Raw genomic sequence first — 19,638 nt, 5'->3', positions numbered from 1 at the left:
AAAAAAAAAAAAAAGCTACAGACCTCAGAATTTCAGCATTTTTTTAAGTCAAAGATTAACATAGTCAGACCTCTATGTCTGTCATTCAGAACGAAACTGGTGAGAACAGAGAAAGGGTACTCCTGAAATGAGAAATATTGTTCCAGCTCAGCAGCTACTTAGTAGTGAAATAAATACTCTTATTTGGGTATGTCTAAAGTGGAATTTTCTCAGAATTTCTGATCTGAGGGCAATTTGAAAGATTTGTGTTTGGAGCATCTAACTCAAATTTCAGAAAGAACACAAAATCAGAAACTGAGAATACTCCTTTTTCAGCAAGCTTTATTGCTAATGGAATTAAAACTCAAGTGATAATTCTGATACATCGCCTTGGCTTGCCAATGGTGTTTTCTTAATTATGAATTTGAAAAGAAAAACTATAGTACTTTAAGTCGTATCTCAAACATGAGAATGAAAACTTATTAACTGAGATGAACTCATGTAAAACCAGGTCAAAAATGGACTGGAGTCAAGGATTCTTTTTACTCTTCTGTATTGGTTTTATGTGGCAAGGTTTTGGTAGCGGGGGGGGTTACAGGGGTGGCTTCTGTAAGAAGCTGCTGGAAGTTTCCCCTGTGTTCGAGAGAGAGTGAGCCCATACCAGCTGGCTCTAAGACGGACCTGCTGCCGGCCAAGGCCGAGCCAATCAGTGATAGTGGTAACGCCTCTGTGATAACATTTTTAAGAAGGAAAAAAAAGTTGGGAGGGTGAGAAGCAGCCGCCGGAGAGAGGAGTGAGAACATGTAAGAGAAACAAGCCTGCGGACACCCAGGTCACTGAAGAAGGAGGGGGAGGAGATGCTCCAGGCGCCGGAGCGAAGATTCCCCTGCAGCCCGTGGTGAAGACCCTGGTGAGGCAGGCTGTCCCCCTGCAGCCCAGGGAGGTCCACAGTGGAGCAGATCTCCACCTGCAGCCCGTGGAGGACCCCAAGCCGGAGCAGGTGGGTTCCCGAAGGAGGCTGTGACCCCGTGGGAACCCCGCAGGTTCTCTCTGCGGAGAGAGGAGCCCATGGAGCAGGTTTTCTGGCAGGACTTGTGACCCCGTGGGGGACCCGCGCTGGAGCAGTGTGCTCCTGAAGGACTGCACACCGTGGAAAGGACCCATGCTGGAGCAGTTCGCGAAGAGCTGCAGCCCGTGGGAATGGCCCACGTTGGAGAAGTTCGTGGAGGACTGACCCCATGGGTGGGAACCCACGCTGGAGTAGGGGAAGAGTGTGATGAGCCCTCACCCTGAGGAGGTGAAGTGGCAGAAAATAACGTGTGATGACCGTAAACCCCATCCCTGTGCCCCTTGTGCCACTGGGGGGGCTTGGTGGAGAAATCCGGGAGTGAAGTTGTGCCCGGGAAGAAGGGAGGGGTGGTGGGAAGGTGTTCTGAGATTTCGTTTTATTTCTCATCACCTTACTCTGGCTGATTTGTAATAAATTGAGCTAATTTTCCCTAAGCTGAGTCTGTTTTGCCCGTGACAGTAATTAGTGAATGATCTCTCCTGTCCTTATCTCGACCCGCAAGCTTTATGTTATATATTTCTCTCCCCTGTCCAGCTGAGGATGGGGGAGTGATAGAACGGCTTTGGTGGGCACCTAGCGTCCAGCCAGGGTCAACCCATCACATCTTCTCACTACATTTGTAACCAAAGTCTGGTGCCTTACTGTGGAAGAGTCCTGCCTGAGAATAAGATGACCCTTACTTCTGCCCACAAAATATAGATACAAAAGAAGAAAGGGGCAGGGAGGAGGAGACAGAATTGATTCAGTTTGAGAAGCACCTATTAGGGGAAAGTCTGAAGCTGTAAAGAGGAATGACCTCTGCTTTTGATTTTAAGTCAAATGCTTGTTAACTGCACTGAACCAAAGGTACAAGTTCTCCCTTTTCCCACAGACTGGTACGTTCATGAACAAGATGGACAAAATACACCAACCTGTGTCACCAGGAAGTCTCTGTGGTTTTGGGGATATTCTGTAAATGACATTGAGAGATCAGAGTTTCCCTTTCCATTAAATCTCTTACCCCAACAACCATCTAAAGCTAGGTGGTTTAGTGCTTTACATACTAACATGAAACACAAGAATCCTAAGCTTATTTTTCCACAGGCCATTTCATGACTTGTACTACTGATTGAATCCTTCTCTCACCAAAGACATCCTGTCTCCTTATAAAACACTGTCTAGTCAGTTATCCACTCCCAGCTGCTACCTGTCCTCTTCATGCCTTTTGAATACATCATGAAGTGATGTAGGTGGCTGAATTGGCACCAAATGCCCAGCTTTCACTGTTTGAGTAGGTACTGTGCTCAGGAAATAGCTTCCACTTAGCACCAGTCAGCAAATGGCCTTGGCAAGCCTACAAGTCCAGATTTTAATGACCCCTGGAACTTTTTTTTTTCACAGATTTTGGCCCACAGAATGAAAAAGGTTATCATTTTGAGTATGTATGTCCTTCAATCCTCTTACTGAGTACCTGGAAAAGTAAACATATACCCACACTGTAAACAGGGATGTAACAGAGAAATCCATCCTCCACAAACAGAACCACGACAGTACCTGCCACGCTGTAAGACAAGAAGTGCACATGAGGTGTCCACAAGGCTCTATCTTGACATCCTTGTCATTCTCTGCACAGATTTTACACAGCTGAAAAGTGGAACCCATTTCACAGTACAATTCATACTGCTCCTGTAACAAAAGAAAGTCAAGTGATTATTTCTTCACTGTGATTTCTTCACAAAGAGTATACTTAGGCACCAGTAGTGACAAATATTTCTGAGTCTCCTGCTTTTCAACCCACTTTACTTATTAGTCCAGGAAACTATTGCTACTGGTCTATTTAAAAACCACACTAAGGTTACTGTTAACAGGTAGTTGTTAATTGCTTGCTTTTTTGCTTCTCCAAACCTATGATATACTACAATACATGCTACAAAAAGAGTTGAAAATATCTGTGCCTATTAGGTTTTCTACAGACTTCTCACATTTAACTACTATGCAAGGCACACATCCTGCTTTTCCTTGGTTGCAGCTAAAAGGAAGATAATGAACACCTGGTTGGAAGTCAGAAATTAAGTGATAAATGGGAACAAAATCCTTTTCTAGGTATGAGTTTAGGACTAAAAAAAGTTATTGGATTGAAAACTGACAAGCAAGAGAACTTTCCACCTACAGCCAGGATACAGTATGGTACTATGGTTAACTGAAGTAAACAACCCTTGTGAAGGAGGTATGGCAAGAACACCCCCAGAATAATATGGCAACAGTCATGCACAGATCATTCAGTACTTAGTATCCTTAGAAGACTTACAGGAAGGTATAAGAGCACCTTCAGGAGGAATAAAAAATAGATAAAACTTGAGCCCAGAAGAGTTTTCTAGAATTAGGTATTGTTGGGGAACTGGCAATCAAATGCATTTGTGTAGAAATAAAAGTTTTAGTCTTGAAAAACCAAATTTTGAAAGCTTAAAATAAGTACAATCCAGGTCACAGGAAAATAAGCAGCTACTGCTGAGTAAAAGGAGGGGAAATGAGGCTAAGAAAAAGAGAAAATAAGAGAGACAGCTCATATCTGCAGCTGTAGTCAGTATGTACTAAAGATGCTTATGGTGGAGCTCTCGCAAAGAATCCATCTGCAGCAATCTAGCCCTGCAGCCACTTTTATACCATCTTTTCATAGTTTAAGCAGACCTAGTGACAGCTTCAAACTACTGCAGTTATGTATTATTTAAGGCAGCATTCACATAGTTCAGACTCTGTTGAATTACCATTAGAATTAACTAATGGTGTCCTCATAACTACAAGTTCAGAAGCAACTGGATTCATTCAGTGAATTCAAAATACAACATGATTGTCTTGTGAAGAACAAGGTAATCACTGAGAATGTCAAAGCTGCTTTTCCTTTCCTTAAGGAAAAGTCAGGATATGGGGCTGGAAAATTGTTCCGTGCAACACAAATATTGGATATCTCTGCATTACTCTGTCATTACTATTTTAAGACTGGAGGGAAAAAGTGGAAAGTCAGAAAAGTGGAAATACTCAGACTTTCTTCAGGTAATTGATTTTAGGAATTCTCTTACTTAGGAAACAGGTATTTTCATAATGGTATTCCTGATAATACCATGGATGGTAACGAATACTTCTTTTCTAAAATATTTCTGGAGGTGGAATGCACACAGAGCACTCAGTTACAGAAGATTCAGCAGGTCATCCAGTCTGCTCTGAAGAAATGGAAGACCATCTAAACAGTATGGCTTGCATCTAGTCTGATGTCTTCCCTTGAACATATCCTAAAATCTTCCAGATGCTTCTGTCAGGAAAAAAATGCACTACACCATATACCTTTACCCTTCTAATGTTAATTTCAGCGCCATTTTTAATCAAGCATTTGTCTTGTGGTGGCTACTTCCTATTACTCGAGTATCAAGCATCTGCACATTTGTTTATCACATCATCACTTAACAAGACTACAAACACATCTAGATATTCTAATTTTCTCTGCAAAGTGACTCCCTTTAGGCACTTAATTATTTCTGTTGCTTTTCCCTGATCTCTCATTTAATTTGCACAATAGACAAAGAAGAAATGATAGAGATCCTGCAACTGGTGTCTTCGTGATATACGAACTATACTTTTCCTCCTGGACCTGTCAACAAACTGTACCATTCCTATTCAGGCTTCAAAACTATCATTTGATCTTGATTTTACTTCTGTATTCCCATCTGCTATTAGCAAGGAAACACCACACTACATAAACCTGTAACATAAATATCAAAAAAATCTTTAATAACCGTTAACACATTTCTCACTTGGAAGAGGCTTAGAATAAACAAAACTTTCCAAGACATGCCGTCTGCATCACCATCAGCTCTAGAGTTTAAAGGATTATTACCCTGTTCTTCATCTAAGCCCTTCTATCAACAACGTATTTTCAGTCTTATGAATTTATTTCTCACATTTTAATGAAAGCTTATTAACACCGCTTGATGAGATACTAATGAAAGTGAAGATTACAAAGTAACTGACAAACTCTGCAACATACCTGTGTGACTTTTATGTGATCATGCGGTGTGGGTTCACATAATCCTGTCAAATCAGGATTATAACTTCGTCCATCTGGGAACAGATAGCTGCATCACAAGAAGACTGTTATAAATATGCACATTTCTTTTGCTATTTTAGCTAAATAATACCTATGAAATTTCAAAGGGGCAGAATAAGTTACAGTAGACATTAACTAAAATGCATCATCTTTCCTCAGCCATCTTTCTTATCTTTTGGGTGCAACTGAGTTGCTATATATGCATTCTGACACATGCTCAAGTCTATTTATAAAAGCACAGGAAAGATCTTGACACTGCATACGTAGCTACCACCAGAACGCATCTGAGCTTTGATTAGCAGATAACTTTCTGAGGGTAGCTCAACAAAATATTATTTCAGATCTTCGTTTCACAGTCATCTTATACTTGCATATGTTCCTAGTAATCTCTCCACTGTGAGCATCACGCTTGGTGACTCTATAGACTATTTCAAGCAATGGAGCAGAACAGAAGGTAACACACATTTGTGTATATCTGTATTATGATATATATATTACATATATGTCATATTATTATATATGTGTATATCTGTATACATTATGACATATAAAAATCTGTGTATCTTCTGACAAGAATCTACACTGAGAATCCAAGATGCAGACTGGACTTTAAACAAGAACTGATGGGGGGCATTTCAACCCTGTGGGAAATTAATAATAGGTTAAATGATATCACAGAGACCCTAGGCTGTTACATATTCAGATTTATGTTACCTCTAACTTGGAAACAGTTTCTTGGAAGTCATGTTGTTAAGCCACACTGTGAGAAAGTTATATTTAGATGGACTACAAAAACTTGACTCTGCATTAAATATTCTCAGCTCTAGTTTTTGTTTGCTCAGTTTTTGTCATGTAGAAACACTGCCATTATAAGTGTGGTTTTTATTATAAGCATGAAATCATCATACCTGGGAAAAAAATACTGGATTGTGCAGGACTGAGAAAAATTGCAAGATTGTAAAGGGTTTCTCAAACTTTTTTTGAGGATTGATCAGTTTTCCTGGTTGTTTGTTGTTGTTGTTTTTTTCTTTTCTTTTTTTTCATTATGATCACATGGATATATCAAAACATGTATCTCAGTGAAAAGACTATGACACCAAAAATTTGTCTGTTACTTCAGCCAATCTAGTAAAGATGTACTACTTCTCCCTATAAACTTAGATTCTCTTATAATTGTAAATATTTTCAGTAAACTATTAGAACCCGGAAAATGTTCTGACTGCACAATATATGGAAAAGCAATTACCTAGCTTTCAAATCATTGTCCAGTTAGACACACGAGTAACTGGCAGTAGTAAATGTTCAATAACCTTAAGTGCATTTGGGAATCTTATTGGGGGTGGGAGTGGAGGAATCAATGTGACTGCTGCCCAATTTTATTTTCTCCTGGAATTTATCTGCTATGAGACATGGCTTTGGTTAACTTTGGTTAATAGAATAACCTGGAAACAAGTATTTTTCAAATGAATAAAAGGGATGGTTCTTAAACCTCAAAGGAATGCTAAATAACATATCCAGATTCTCTGTTTTAAAGATCTTTAATAACTACCCATATAAGCATTAGAAGAACAAGGAAATCACGACTTCATACCTATGGTGACTATAGGAATTTGTACTTACAATCCTTCCCGGCTGCCATCAATCAAAGCTTGAAACAAAGGCTTATTGTGAGGTATGGTCTGCAATATGTTCCCATCGCCAGTCACATATCCAATGGCCCACTGTCCCAAGCGAGTACAACTCAGTCTGAAAATGTAGCTTGATAAAAACAGGATAAATGAAAAGTCAGCATTAATCAGAGTTCAGCCAAACGAGTGAAGAGAAGAAGGATGGCCTTTGGTTAAGACATTGAATTAGGTCTCTGAAGATTTGGGTCAGATTCCCAATTCTGCCACGTGTAATAAACTTGCATCTTTTACACTCTTAGTTCCTCAAGGGCAGAAATAAGGTAACAGTAGCACCCTACCCTCAACTTTTCATTTGCTTGCTTTTTATTTGTTAAAGTGAAAGCTGCACATTCACTGTGAATAGTCCTACTACTTACGTTTAGACTTGCCCATAAACTGTTTCAAGACCAGTTTATTATATCATCAAGTCTCCATAGCTACAACATATACCCTTTGGGCATACACAGGCCAATAACCTGAACAAATGGAAGGGGAAATACAAAACACCTTTAGATGCAACAGAAATGCGAACGATGAACAATAGAAACTGCTCTACTAGCAATGTTAATTTTGTGTGTACCAGTGGAATTAAACAGGACAAAAGAAACAACACTACTCCTTCAGAAAATACCAGCTAATACCAACCCAACTTCTGTGTGTAACAGGTGGGAGTAAACATAATGTAGATAGGGAGCACAGTAGGAGGAAAAGGAACATGATAGGCAATAGTATTGGGCATGTTTAGTTCTTCTTACTAAAAACTGTAGTCCCACTCATGTCAGACACCATTTCATATGCAAAAACCTCACTTAGAAAAGCATCCCACAGTGAAATACCACAAACTCAATTTTGTATTACAGAGCAGCTTTTCTTAATTATACATCAATATTTTATTTGCTTCCAAACTGTTTAAAATGAGAAATCTTAGCCTCCCTAAAGTTTGGCATAGCTCTTACAACCTTCAATAGGGCCAATATTACACTGAAGTAGCAACTATTCATTTGAACAGAATCTTGTAATTTCCAGAATGTTTTAGACAGATTAAAGCCGCAATTTTACTTCCTATCTCCTCTTTCACACTCCAGCATTTCACCTAAGCAATTCAGAAAGTCATTTTCTGATATGCAATAGAAAGTTATCTTAAAACTGTCTATTTACAAAGAACTTAAAGGCAACTTTGGATAATTTCTTTATTACTTCTCTTTTACAATCACAGAACCAGAATCCTAATAGAGAAACCACTAAGTATAGCAACCACTCTCAAAATCAACCTTGTTATCTGACTTCCGTAGTAGTGTTCAGGAGTGCCAAGCTAAACATCAATGTTATTCTACTGGAACCACAAGATTCTTGTATATATGCACTTAACCAGTCAGGTAACTTAACAAGATACAGTATATTGTTTGCTAAAAAATCAAAAGAAACCAAGTACAGAATGTGGGTATACAGGTTTCAACATGATGCACTTCATGTACACATATGATCCTGCAGCAAAGCTAGACAACTAGACATTAGAGAAAAAATGCTTTGTAACTGAAAGGCAGAAGTAGCAAAATAAAAGTTAACTAATACAGAACTAAACTCATTAATGAATTTTTATTTCTCCAATCTGAGAGAAGAAAAAAACCAGGACAACAGAAGTGTCATAAACAGTAAAATTTCAGTTTGAATAATTCAGTATGTATAGTACCACTTAAAAATTATTTTAACACTCTACATGTCATGATATTTAATCTGACAGATTCCTTTTCTAGGTGTAGACTTTGTGATATAGAAACATTACTGGCAAATTAAAAATAAAAAAGAACATAAAAGGAACACATAAGCACTGACTAAATTCATAATTTGTGTGCTACCATGAAAGATGTTAAGATGATTTTTACTTCACTATTAAGCAACAATTCAATGCAAATTTTGAAAAACAAATTATATTTTCAAATATGCTTTTCAAGAATGCATTGCTTTTTATACCTAATTCAGAAGAAGAAAGGACAAGCAGTGTAATTTCAATTTTTATTCTGTTTACTTGTACTTATTTAGACTTTCGTGTGCTAATACAGTATTTATTGCTTCACCTCACTGTACAAGAACTATGGCATAAAAACCAGATCATGGTTACAAAATTCCTATGTCTTAAAATTTAAAAGGTCAGCATTTTTTTAATGTGGAGTTCCAAGCTTTAGTATTAAACTATTTTAAAAAATATATTTTGATACAAATAAAATCACAAGTATAAAAATAACCCCTACTATTTCTCCGATTCGCTGTTTAAAAAAGAAAAGGCAAAAAATTCACTCCTGCAATATTTCAGTGAGTGTAAGTATCACACTATATGGAAGTATGAACATAGAATAATTTTGTAGCTTCTGAGACAGCAAGTTTAACTGGAAAGCAATAATCAGCAAAACCTCTCACCTCCCAGGCTTAGTGCTGTATTTTTGTAACCTTGCTTTCACTTCATCATATGTGAGGAATGCCATATATCCAGGATGCGTCACAGCTAAGAAGTTCCAATTCCTTAAGATTGAACCCCATGGCTAAAAAGAGAACACAAACAATTAAACAAATGCAGCTAGGTAGTTATGTATTTCTAATAAAACTCAAGTCAATTTGTCAGAGGGGCCTACAGTGGTTTAGCTTCAGCTTAAAAATACGCACTTTGGTTAAGGTCTAAACAGTACAAAAGATTGTTCTATATATCTAGATTTGCTAGAAGGGTTCCTTCAAAAGAATTATTCCAAGACCATCAAGTGCTACTATTTGGATAAAGATTTTGAAGACATGGAATTTAAGGTATCTCTGATTTGTAGCTACATAAAATATTAAACATCATGTTTAGTTTAGAACCTTAAGAGTATGGCTCCATGATGGTTTAATAAAAACACAATTAAGCCTATTCTTCAGAGGTCCTGAGGCATTTTCATAGTTAATAATAAGTAACACTAGCAAATGAAGCTTAATAAAGGCACTAATTTGAGCTGTCATTCCTTTTCTTATTCTCTAATTCTTGGTTTCTTCAGTTACGATAATGGTATTACAGCCAGAAAACCAAACAAATATTGACAGCACTTCATAACAATCTTTGCTGACCTGAATAGCAAATGCTTTAGAAAACTCAGTGAAACATGCCTGATACGCTATCACTTTGAAGAACACAGAACAGTCCTTTACTGTAAATGAAGGATAATTTTTAAGTAGTGGATTAATACAAATGTATTAAGTGTTCATTGCCAGCATCTGGAGAGACAAGAAAACACCTCTGAATGGTTTGGAGATTTTTTTATGTATTTGTCAAAAGATCAAGGCAGGTAAAGTTAAGCAACACAGGAAAAGACGCTAGTGTTCTTGTGTGCCCTGCAATTTCCCTTTAAAGGACTTCTAAGGGCAAGTAAGGCAGAGATGAAATGCCTGTGTGACACTTGAGCACAGCATCGTAATAGTTCTGTTTGAGATTATGATACATTTCCCAGACAAACCCTAACCACTACTTAAACATGGATGAAGACCTGTTTTATTTTAGAATTAATACCTCTTCAAATCAGACACATGAAATAGAACAGTAAGGTTTCAATACAGAGGCCGTAAGGAACCTCAAGTGCTCAAATTTGTACAGAAGAAAGGAGAGAAAAAAAAAAAATCACAGTCCTAGATGCAACACTGCATCTTGCCAGCTGCTGTCTGCACCCTCACCAAAGATAGATGCCAGGAGGCTTCATCACATGAAAAATTTTAGTTGCCCTAACTAGAGAAAAAAGTGAGTTGACTCTTCCCCTTTCACCACACCAACAGTGACACTTTCTTCACAAAAACACAATGTTCCTTCTCCTGTTGTGTTACTCAAGTGCATGCATGTAAATCAAAAAAGATGATCAAACACTCAGTACTTGGATGTCTTGTTGGACTGTGGTAATAGAAAGGCTTGCTACAGTACATTATGAAATAAATTCAAGTAGTGTGCAAATTCCTTGGTTAATCACAACCATCAAGCTGCTAAGGTGACAGACAGTATCTTCTTCAAGTGCTCGGACTCTCTACTGACTATCACACCACTGTTATACCTAGAAAACGATGTGACAGTACGACTGAAAAATCAAAGGGCAAAAACTCATGGCTTGCCTTGTGCACAGCAACACAGAGTATTACAAAGCAGAAATGTGAAATGGAAAAAGATTTGTAGGCTTTCTCTTCTGTGGAAATATTTTTGCATAAAAGGACAACTTAACTGAATGTGGTAACAGTGACAGAATGAAGTTCCTTTCCTTCAAAGCACCTACATATTCTGCCATGCTAACTTCTGGTCAGAGGACACAGCACTTAAAGATGTGCATGCATACAATGGGGAGGCAGGGGGAGCAACTTCACTTTTACAGGATCTCCATAAAAAGTAGTCTTGCTTTCTTCTGTGAATAAGCATCATTATAAACGTAGCTTTTCTGTAACACAACCCACAGTTGGCAAAACAGTATTTTGATTACTTAAACAATTGGGATTTTCTCTCCGTGGGTGTATGCATACATAGTTACAGAAGCTGTTTAAAAACTAGAGAAGCAAAATGTAACCTCCGGGAGAGGTTCTCAGACCAAGTTCAGTGCAAGTTCACTTCAACAGTTACGCAGCTATTGCACCAGTTGGTAATCTGTTTGGCAAAAATTCTCTCTCTGCTGCTTTGTTAAATTAAAAATTAATCCTAACCAGTCTTCTCTCCTTACATATATCAGTACTGCTAATCCCCTTTTCTAGCCCAAGGCATGGTAATGAATCAAACCAGCAATGGCCTCACAAAGAAACTAATGCAAACAGATATTCATTGGCCTACAGACCAACAAAAATAAGTCTCACGAGGCTTCTGTCCTGAAGTTTGACGCAATCTATAGGACCCCACATAGGGTCAGAACAAACTGTTACTTCTCAGATCACTGACTTCTCATTTAATTTTTTATTTGATGTACTGATTAAAACAAAACAAAAAAAACCCAAACCCTGCTGTTATTAGTAAGCAGAATGCTTAGGGGAAAAGAATCCTACAGAACGGAACCTTATGTAAATGCACTTCAGTGATACATGTTACAGTCAAGTCTGCGATCAAGATTTGGGCTTGATTACTAACCTGGACACAGTATTATTTTGCCAAATACTGAATAAAAGAGAGACACTTTGACAGAGTAGAAACTGATCCCAAGGCAGCAATGTTCACACAAGAATGCTTGATCATATCAAGCTCCACATAAAGGGCAAAGCTTAGGGGGATTTTGCTAAAGCAGCACGAAGTACAATGATCTATATTCTCTAGTTTATTATCTCAAAGAGAACCCCCAAAGTTTTGTTCAAACTTCCATAACCTGTGTGTGTTTTAATAAGTGACCAATGTTTGTGGTTAAATTAAACAGAGAGATTACTTACACCATAGCATTTTCAACTTTGATACAGTTTTGACTCAGAGTGGAGAAGACATGATCAAAATCAAAACTCTCTAAACTAAAACCATTAATCATCTCCTGCCAAATCTTAATATCAACTTCATAATGGTACCCTTTCCCATAATAGCAAAACCAAGAAAGCTAAACAGATTATCACAGAATAACATGGAAGACAGAACAAACATATGGCCCAGGCTTTGACATAAAATTGGTATTTTGAACGTATCTCCAGCAGGCTAAAGAATAATCATAGAATCATTTAGGTTGGAAAAGACCTTTAAGATCATTAAGTCCAACTGTTAACCTAGGACTGCCAAGTGCCCCACTAAACCATGCCCCTAAGTGCTTGACAACCCTTTCAGTGAAGAAATTTTTCCTAATATCCAGTCTAAACCTCTCCTGGTGCAAATTGAGGCTGTGCACCCGTTTAATCACTGTGTGGGGTAAAGAAAGTAAAAAATCAAACATACGGTCATGTACCTCAAAGATTCCTATATACAAAAGAAATATCCAAAGTGACAAATTCAGAATCAATACATCTAACGTGGGTGAAAACCAGCACAGCCTTCTATATTGACTAAAATACTTCAAGTATGTTCTACAGAAGGGACACAAGCTTAACAGAGGCACATAACACATATACAAGCTTATTTCAGATAAATATTACCTATTTAAAATAATACAATTAATGCTATTGCCAAAGATAGACCCTTATTGTAAATAAAGAGCAAAGCATTAATGGCAAAAATATGTTCATAAAGAAAAGTTAGGCCTACATTTAGCCTAAAAAAAGTCCTATGCTGCTCTCCTTATGTGCTTGTAGAAACACTTCGTATAATTATATATAGATACAAAAGCACAATGAAAATGCAAGTAAGACATAGGTAAGTACCTGAAGCTCCACCTTTCTAGGAATGTATTTAAGAACAGTGAAAAATAAGTAAGCAGCAAACACAAAGATATTGCAATCATACTAAATATGTGCAGAAATGAAGCAGGTGTTGCTGGATGTTTTCAGTTTTTCAGATGTAGGTGTTGATACTCCAAACATCTCTAAAGGACTAAAAAAAATGCACAATTTATTTCTGAATTCTAGTGTTTCAGTTATTTCATTTTTTTTTTTTAAATCTGCTTCCTTGACCCACAGGTACTTGCTTTAGGGCACTAAACTTCTCAAATTCATACAAGTATCTAAAATTTTCAAATCTTACCTGAAATAATCTAGTGAAGATATCAAATTCAAAAATTGAAATGTAGTCATTGCAGGTCAAGTCAATAGTAGATTTAAGAGCCATTGCTTCCAAACCAGAGCTTATCTGATGAACTTCATGAAGGCACTGCCTGAACACTTTCCATGGCACTATAGTTCTGTGAGAGGGTTGGAAATAATAAATTTAATAAAACCACATATTTAAGATTTGATACCTTATTTAGACATCAGAACTGGACTTCTAAAGAACTGGAACATTAATTTGGTTTCTTTACAGACAAAAAAAAAAGTAAATCAAGATTTCTGAAAGCAGCCTAAGCAAATGAAAGAACAGTTTACCTTCCTCTAAACAGTCAAACAAAGTGTCACTTATTTTACAACGATAAATATTCAAGCTTCCTTAGGATGATGACAAAAAGTACACTTCAGAAACTGAAATATCCTACCAAGCAGGTGTAGCAACCAATCTCACACCCTCTCAAAGATAATGTAAAGGACCAGCTCTGTGTGTGGTAAAGAACTACTTTCTTCACAGCCTCTCTTCTCAGAATGATAAGCATCAATTTGGTATCTACTGTGATGACATTTTTTTATAGCTGAATCTCATAAACACTGCTATCATGCTACTTGACCAATCAACCAGATACCACTGATACTGGTCCAAGGCCTGTTATAGCCCATGACAGTTACATAAATATTAGAAGAAACATCATCTCAGTTCTTGACCTTCACACATTCTTGCAGGATAGGAGTATTTTCAGACAGTAGTGAATGTGGGAAAAGGTAGGAAATCAGAATAGAAGGAAATTAAAATCATCTTCTCCAATACAAAACCGTGTTCTGTCAAATTCAGTTTCTATTTGCATAGTCGGAGAGAATGCAGATTAGTTATTTCGCCAATCAAGTGCTTCTATTTGGAATCTAACAAGAGGCTGATCACTTGAAAGTGCTCTACTTCACCACTCTCAAAACTATGAGAAATTGTTCAACGATAGCAATTATTCTTCTCATGTCATTCGGGTGAAACCCAAATTTTGCAAAGCCATAACACCTTCTCTTAAAATAGTTCTGCCTCACATCGAAAGCAGATTATATGATATTTTAAAAACATTTTAATTAACCAAAATATAACTATTAACCAATATAGAACTATTTTGGGGATTTAACAAGACCTCACATATTCACAGTAATATTTTGTTAATAACTGCTAAAATGACGATACAGGCTTCACAAACACATCAATATTTCTTCCAATTCTTATTACTTCACATTGCCTTATTTTTAAAAGAGCCAGAGTACTTTATTCCAGTTTTTCTAACTATTTTCTTATGTGGAAATGTATATTACTTGGACTCACAGTACTCTGGGGAAAAGAAAAAAAAAAAAAGACAAAAAAAGACCAACTGTATTAAGTTGGCCCTGCATTATAAGTATTATGCAGTTAATCTAAATTAAAACAAGTAGTAATTTGAAGTACAACACTAAAAACACACTCCTGTATTTCCACTGCATCAGGCATTCACTACATTTGTAAGTGCAAAGAAATCTATTTTTTACTTGGAGGCTTATATTGAGAAAGTCATAAATGTGAAATTTAATAGATCTCAGCAGATACTTTCATCTGTGTACGAAAAACAGGAAACCACAAAGAGCTGAAGAGAGATACCACATCAGATGCCATTTAAGAAAGAATGCACATCAAATTTTGATTATGGTAAAGAGAGAATGAAACATTGCACTAAGTTCAGAGAACAAAGTTGGAAAACGTCAGTGCTTTTGTGGTGTTAAAGTTGTCTTAGTTCAAGTGCCTACTGCTTATTTAGTTCCTGTAACCCTGGCTCTGAAATGTTTTCCTTTGTAAACCACCCTAAATGATTACCGGGTTACACTGGGATCATGCTGAAATGGGGTTAGAAAAGGTGTTTTTTGTTGGGCGTGTGGGGCGGGGGGCGGGGGGGGGGGTGTTGAGGGGAAGGGGCTGTTTGGGGGTTTAGTTTGTTGTTTTGTTTTGTTTTTTAAAGGTTAAGAGAATAACCCTTAAATAAAAACCAACAGAGAATCTACCAGGAATTATTATAGCCATAATATACCTTAAGAACTGCTTTTTCATGCCTTGCCTACACAGTTTCATGAAAACATGCTCATTACATGCAATTAGTAAGTAGGAAGCAGGATCTTTTGCCATCTATTCACTAACACCCTGCACCCCAAAACCCCCAACAACAACAGAGAAAACAAACAAAAGTCTTCAGGAGAATATGTTTTTAGAGCTCTTTTGGCTAGCTCTTTGGCTAAGACAGAAACCAGATGGTGGGAAATGAGTGACTAGCTAATGAAGCAACATCCCAAGTTATTTTGTGGGACTTCTCCAAGAACAAGTGTCCAAAAAAGTGGTGGCCCCAATTTAAAATTCACTAAATCCAGCAGATTTTTTTCTGCAGCTTTGTGGAATAGGTCTTTTATCTTCTGCTTTCTTAAATAAAGGTGAGAATTGGTTGTTGAAACACATGAACTCCTATTTCTCAGCAGTTACTTTTATACAGCTATCAGTCCTAAATACTTTGAAACAGCACCAGCCAAGGGATCATTTTTTCCCCAATGCCTCTCTCCAGTTTATATATACAAATTGCTGCACTCTTTTGAGACCTTGCAGACAGCCCGCACTCACTCAAAAGGAGGGTGTTACCGAGTCTGCACAAGGTGAAGGATTCTGCAACATCCTTTCCTCCGGCTCCTACAGCACTGAAATCTGGTGACCTTCCAGGCACACTGAGAAACACTCTCCTCTGGCAGAGATCTAGGAGGGGGTCACACACAGAATGCTTCCTACAGCGATGAGGGGGAAAAAGAGGTTTTTGTAGACAGCTTGCAAGTTGAGTTTCTGTTTGAACTAACATTTCACTGCTGTTGCTTTCTTGTGTTTTAGAGGATATACAGCCTTTGAAGGCAACTTTTCATTATTCAAATCTAAAGAGTTATTTTAATTGTTTGGGGAGGTGGCAGGGGCAGTGGGAAGGGGAAGGAAACAGGACCAATCAAGCCAAGGTTGAGAATGGGACTGTCCTAGTTAATAGCATGCTTAGATGTTGTTTAAATATATACATACTTTTTTAAACAGAAAAAAAACATTGCCTTTATAGAAAGAAAAAATAGGATCCTGTTTGGAATGAAATGCTGCCTGCAGCGTTCAGTTCCTTAACCATAGAAGGTATCGCCTATAAATATTTTCAGTCATCTTTGTCCTTGTAATATTTGTTGCATCATGCCCTAATGATACCCTGCATTAGAGGCTGGCAGGTATTCTGCACATGCCTCTTGCTATTACACTGACCTGTGGACACTTGTCTAGGAGGAGACGAGTTAGTCAGCTCTACTACAGCTCATCAGAAAGATGTGATTTGACATCCCGGTAACATTAGTTCTCGATAGAATTAGGTTGGGCAAGTGCAGTGTCTTGGTATTTCAGGTATTTAATTGGAGTTACGTGAGCTATCCCTTGCAGTGGAGCACACATGACTCCAGAAGAGAAATATCTCAGGTAAGTGGGTGCTATTACATAGTACTTCCTTCCAATGTTTGATGCCCAAAGTTAAGAGCCCCACTAGACATGCACATATTATGGACAGATATACCCAGAGCTTTGGTAACAGTTTCTCTTTTTATAATGTAATTTGGGGGAAAAAAACAGGACACTGAAGTAATACAAAAATATCTGACTATATTACATGTACATACTGTTATTGTGCTACATGTTACTTTATTTACAACCTTCAATTAGTTCAAAATCTTCAGAGACATAATTTTAGAAGGAAACAAGAACATGAAGGAAACTTTTATATAGGATGGTATCTACTTACTGTTATTGACACACATCAAAGGGAAGTGTCACACTATAATCTCAAATACAATGTTTTAAACACCACCCACACAACTTCCACATGCCTAAAGGAGAAGGGTTAGTGTCCAGCATGTAATTTTCAAGTAATTTAGCAGAGGAATTTAAGTCTTCCCTTACCTCCTGCCCTGATCATAGGATTTTCTTAAACTCCCTCAATGTTGCTGCATTATTAAAAAGCAAAAGACATTAAAATAAACCTGGAGAGAAAGCAAATATTTTCTGAGCGTGCGGAGTACAGCACTTCAGTAGAACTGCAGAGATACAGCTCTTCTGGAATGTCAAGTGACACTGCTCCCATTTGAACCAGAGCAGACCACAAGTATGTCTAGGAAGGTAAACATGTACCTGTGTAACTTTTTAAACATGTACCAGTGAACATTTTTGTTTGCAAGAGACTCTCTCAAATGTTGCCAGAGAACATAACATGAAAAGGGCATTACAGTATCCAGAGTAAACTCAAAACTATTCAAGCAAATACTGACCCAGATAGAAACAACATTCTTTGCAAGTCTGCAGTGAGCAATGTGGATTTTGGTTTATCATCATTGAACAGAGCATTTTCTTAAGACTGCTGCTTCAGTTTTAAGTGAGAGGCCACATGTTTTCATTGCTTCTGAACTGCAGAGCAAACAATTGACACACAGAAGGCTTGAGAAGTTTAGTCCTAAGGGAAAAAAGGAATTCTGCCATATCGTGCCAGTACAATCATTAAATAGTGACATCATGCTGAACAAATATAGATGAATCTAACATGAGAAAAGAGAAGATAAAAGACAGAAAGTGAGCCTTATGAAATGGGGAAAATATACCACCAGAAATACCCCCTTCCAAAGCTGCATAACTGGACATTGCTGGAGAGACAGCATGTTAGTGCTTCCTTAAGGGACGCAGGAAGTCTGCATTTCCTGAAGTGTCCCCAAAGGGATACACTTATCTATATATTTCCAACTCTGACCTCTAACCACAAATCCAAAGCACACTCATGTTTTTGCACGTCCTTTTATACTTAAAACATTGCCTCTCCTGCCTATCCATTGAGAATCTGTTCTCCCGTCTCACAATCTCGCGTGCCAACTATTACAACTTTCTTTTCTCTATCCTTTGTATGTGCAGTTTTACCCTGTCTCAGCCACCCAGAAGAGCTGTGAAGACCGTTGTCCTTTTCTGTTTTTAATCATATCTTGCACTTTCCACTGACTAGCTCTTCTCTATATTATCTTGTTCAAACTTGTTTATCTCACATTTGTATGAAAAAGATCTAGCGAGATTCATGTCTCACTAGCACCTAGGGAATGGTACCTTCTGCCTCTAGCTCAAGTTTTTAAACAAGGGTACCAATAAGCCTACTTCCCATGCTGCTGATCAGATCAGCCAAGGGAGGAACCATCCTCTGAAAGCCCCGTTCCCTGTTTACTTCCTTCTCTTTAAAAGTTCCTGTTGACAAAACACCTGTCTTGACGGTGATGCAGGCAAGGGCACTCGGATCACTGCCTCTTCCTCTTTCATCTGTCTTTGGCTTCCCTTTGCACTTCAGTTTATACTCTGGTTTGGAGCTCTCTGGGCTAGGACCACCTCTTCAGTCCATATTTTTACAGCATTCAGGCAACAGTAGGGCTCCTGGGCACTATTAGCAGCAGGAACAGGAATTAAGGGCATCGACAAGGTGTTAAAACCTAGCTTATCTGAGGTCTCACTTTTGGACAGATAAATGTTTTCAAGTTCTGTTGTGCATTGTGGTCTGCCTGGTTTTTACTGCTTTTTCTCTGAACCCAAGCCACAGAAGCTATTGTCTGTACTATCCTGAGCCAAAAAGCACTGACCATAGCAGAACCACAACTACTCAAAATTTAGAATATCAATCTGAAATATGCTGTTTAACTGCTACTGAGAAATCAATAGGCACATTTTTTCCTAAATTCCTGTAAAAAATACATACATTTCAGGCCTCAGCTGGGGAAAAAAAAAGTATGAGAGCATTAAAATAGTAATGTGTTTGACCCTAACAGTGAAAGAATTTCTATTTCCTCAGAAATTAAAAGGTGGGGGTAAATCAATTTATCTGACAACAATAACAGAAATGCTTTCAATTTTTTAAGGTTTCACAATGAAGAGTAAAACCTTATAAGTTAAAATAAATGGCAGAACTATGAAGAATTGAAAACCTAAAAACATTGACATTTCACTGCTGATTCATTCTGCAACACAAAGACAGCCACAAATCACAAATTTCAATAGTTACAAAGCCCTGCATGACTTCACTGTAGCTTTCGAATTCAGAGGCTGGAAAGATCTGTTAGGTCATCTCGCCCACTCTCCTTTG

At 37.8% G+C, this 19,638-nt stretch overlaps 1 protein-coding gene across 2 annotated transcripts in view; it reads right to left on the bottom strand.

Moving 5' to 3' along the window:
* The window catches only part of CBLB (Cbl proto-oncogene B), a 140,109-nt gene that overhangs the window by 45,781 nt on the left and 74,690 nt on the right, over positions 1-19,638 (bottom strand). For both annotated transcript variants that reach the window (XM_075034146.1, XM_075034147.1), the window contains exons 5-9: positions 13,422-13,578; positions 9,209-9,330; positions 6,747-6,884; positions 5,067-5,154; positions 2,582-2,713 (exon numbers count right to left, since the gene is read on the bottom strand). In XM_075034146.1, coding sequence (XP_074890247.1) covers positions 2,582-2,713; positions 5,067-5,154; positions 6,747-6,884; positions 9,209-9,330; positions 13,422-13,578 — 637 coding nt within the window. The remainder of the gene's footprint in view (positions 1-2,581; positions 2,714-5,066; positions 5,155-6,746; positions 6,885-9,208; positions 9,331-13,421; positions 13,579-19,638) is intronic.

The sequence above is a fragment of the Buteo buteo genome, chromosome 8, assembly GCF_964188355.1.
Source record: "Buteo buteo chromosome 8, bButBut1.hap1.1, whole genome shotgun sequence".
Classification (NCBI taxonomy): Eukaryota; Metazoa; Chordata; class Aves; order Accipitriformes; family Accipitridae; genus Buteo; species Buteo buteo.
This window is presented reverse-complemented; position numbering and strand designations above follow the sequence as displayed.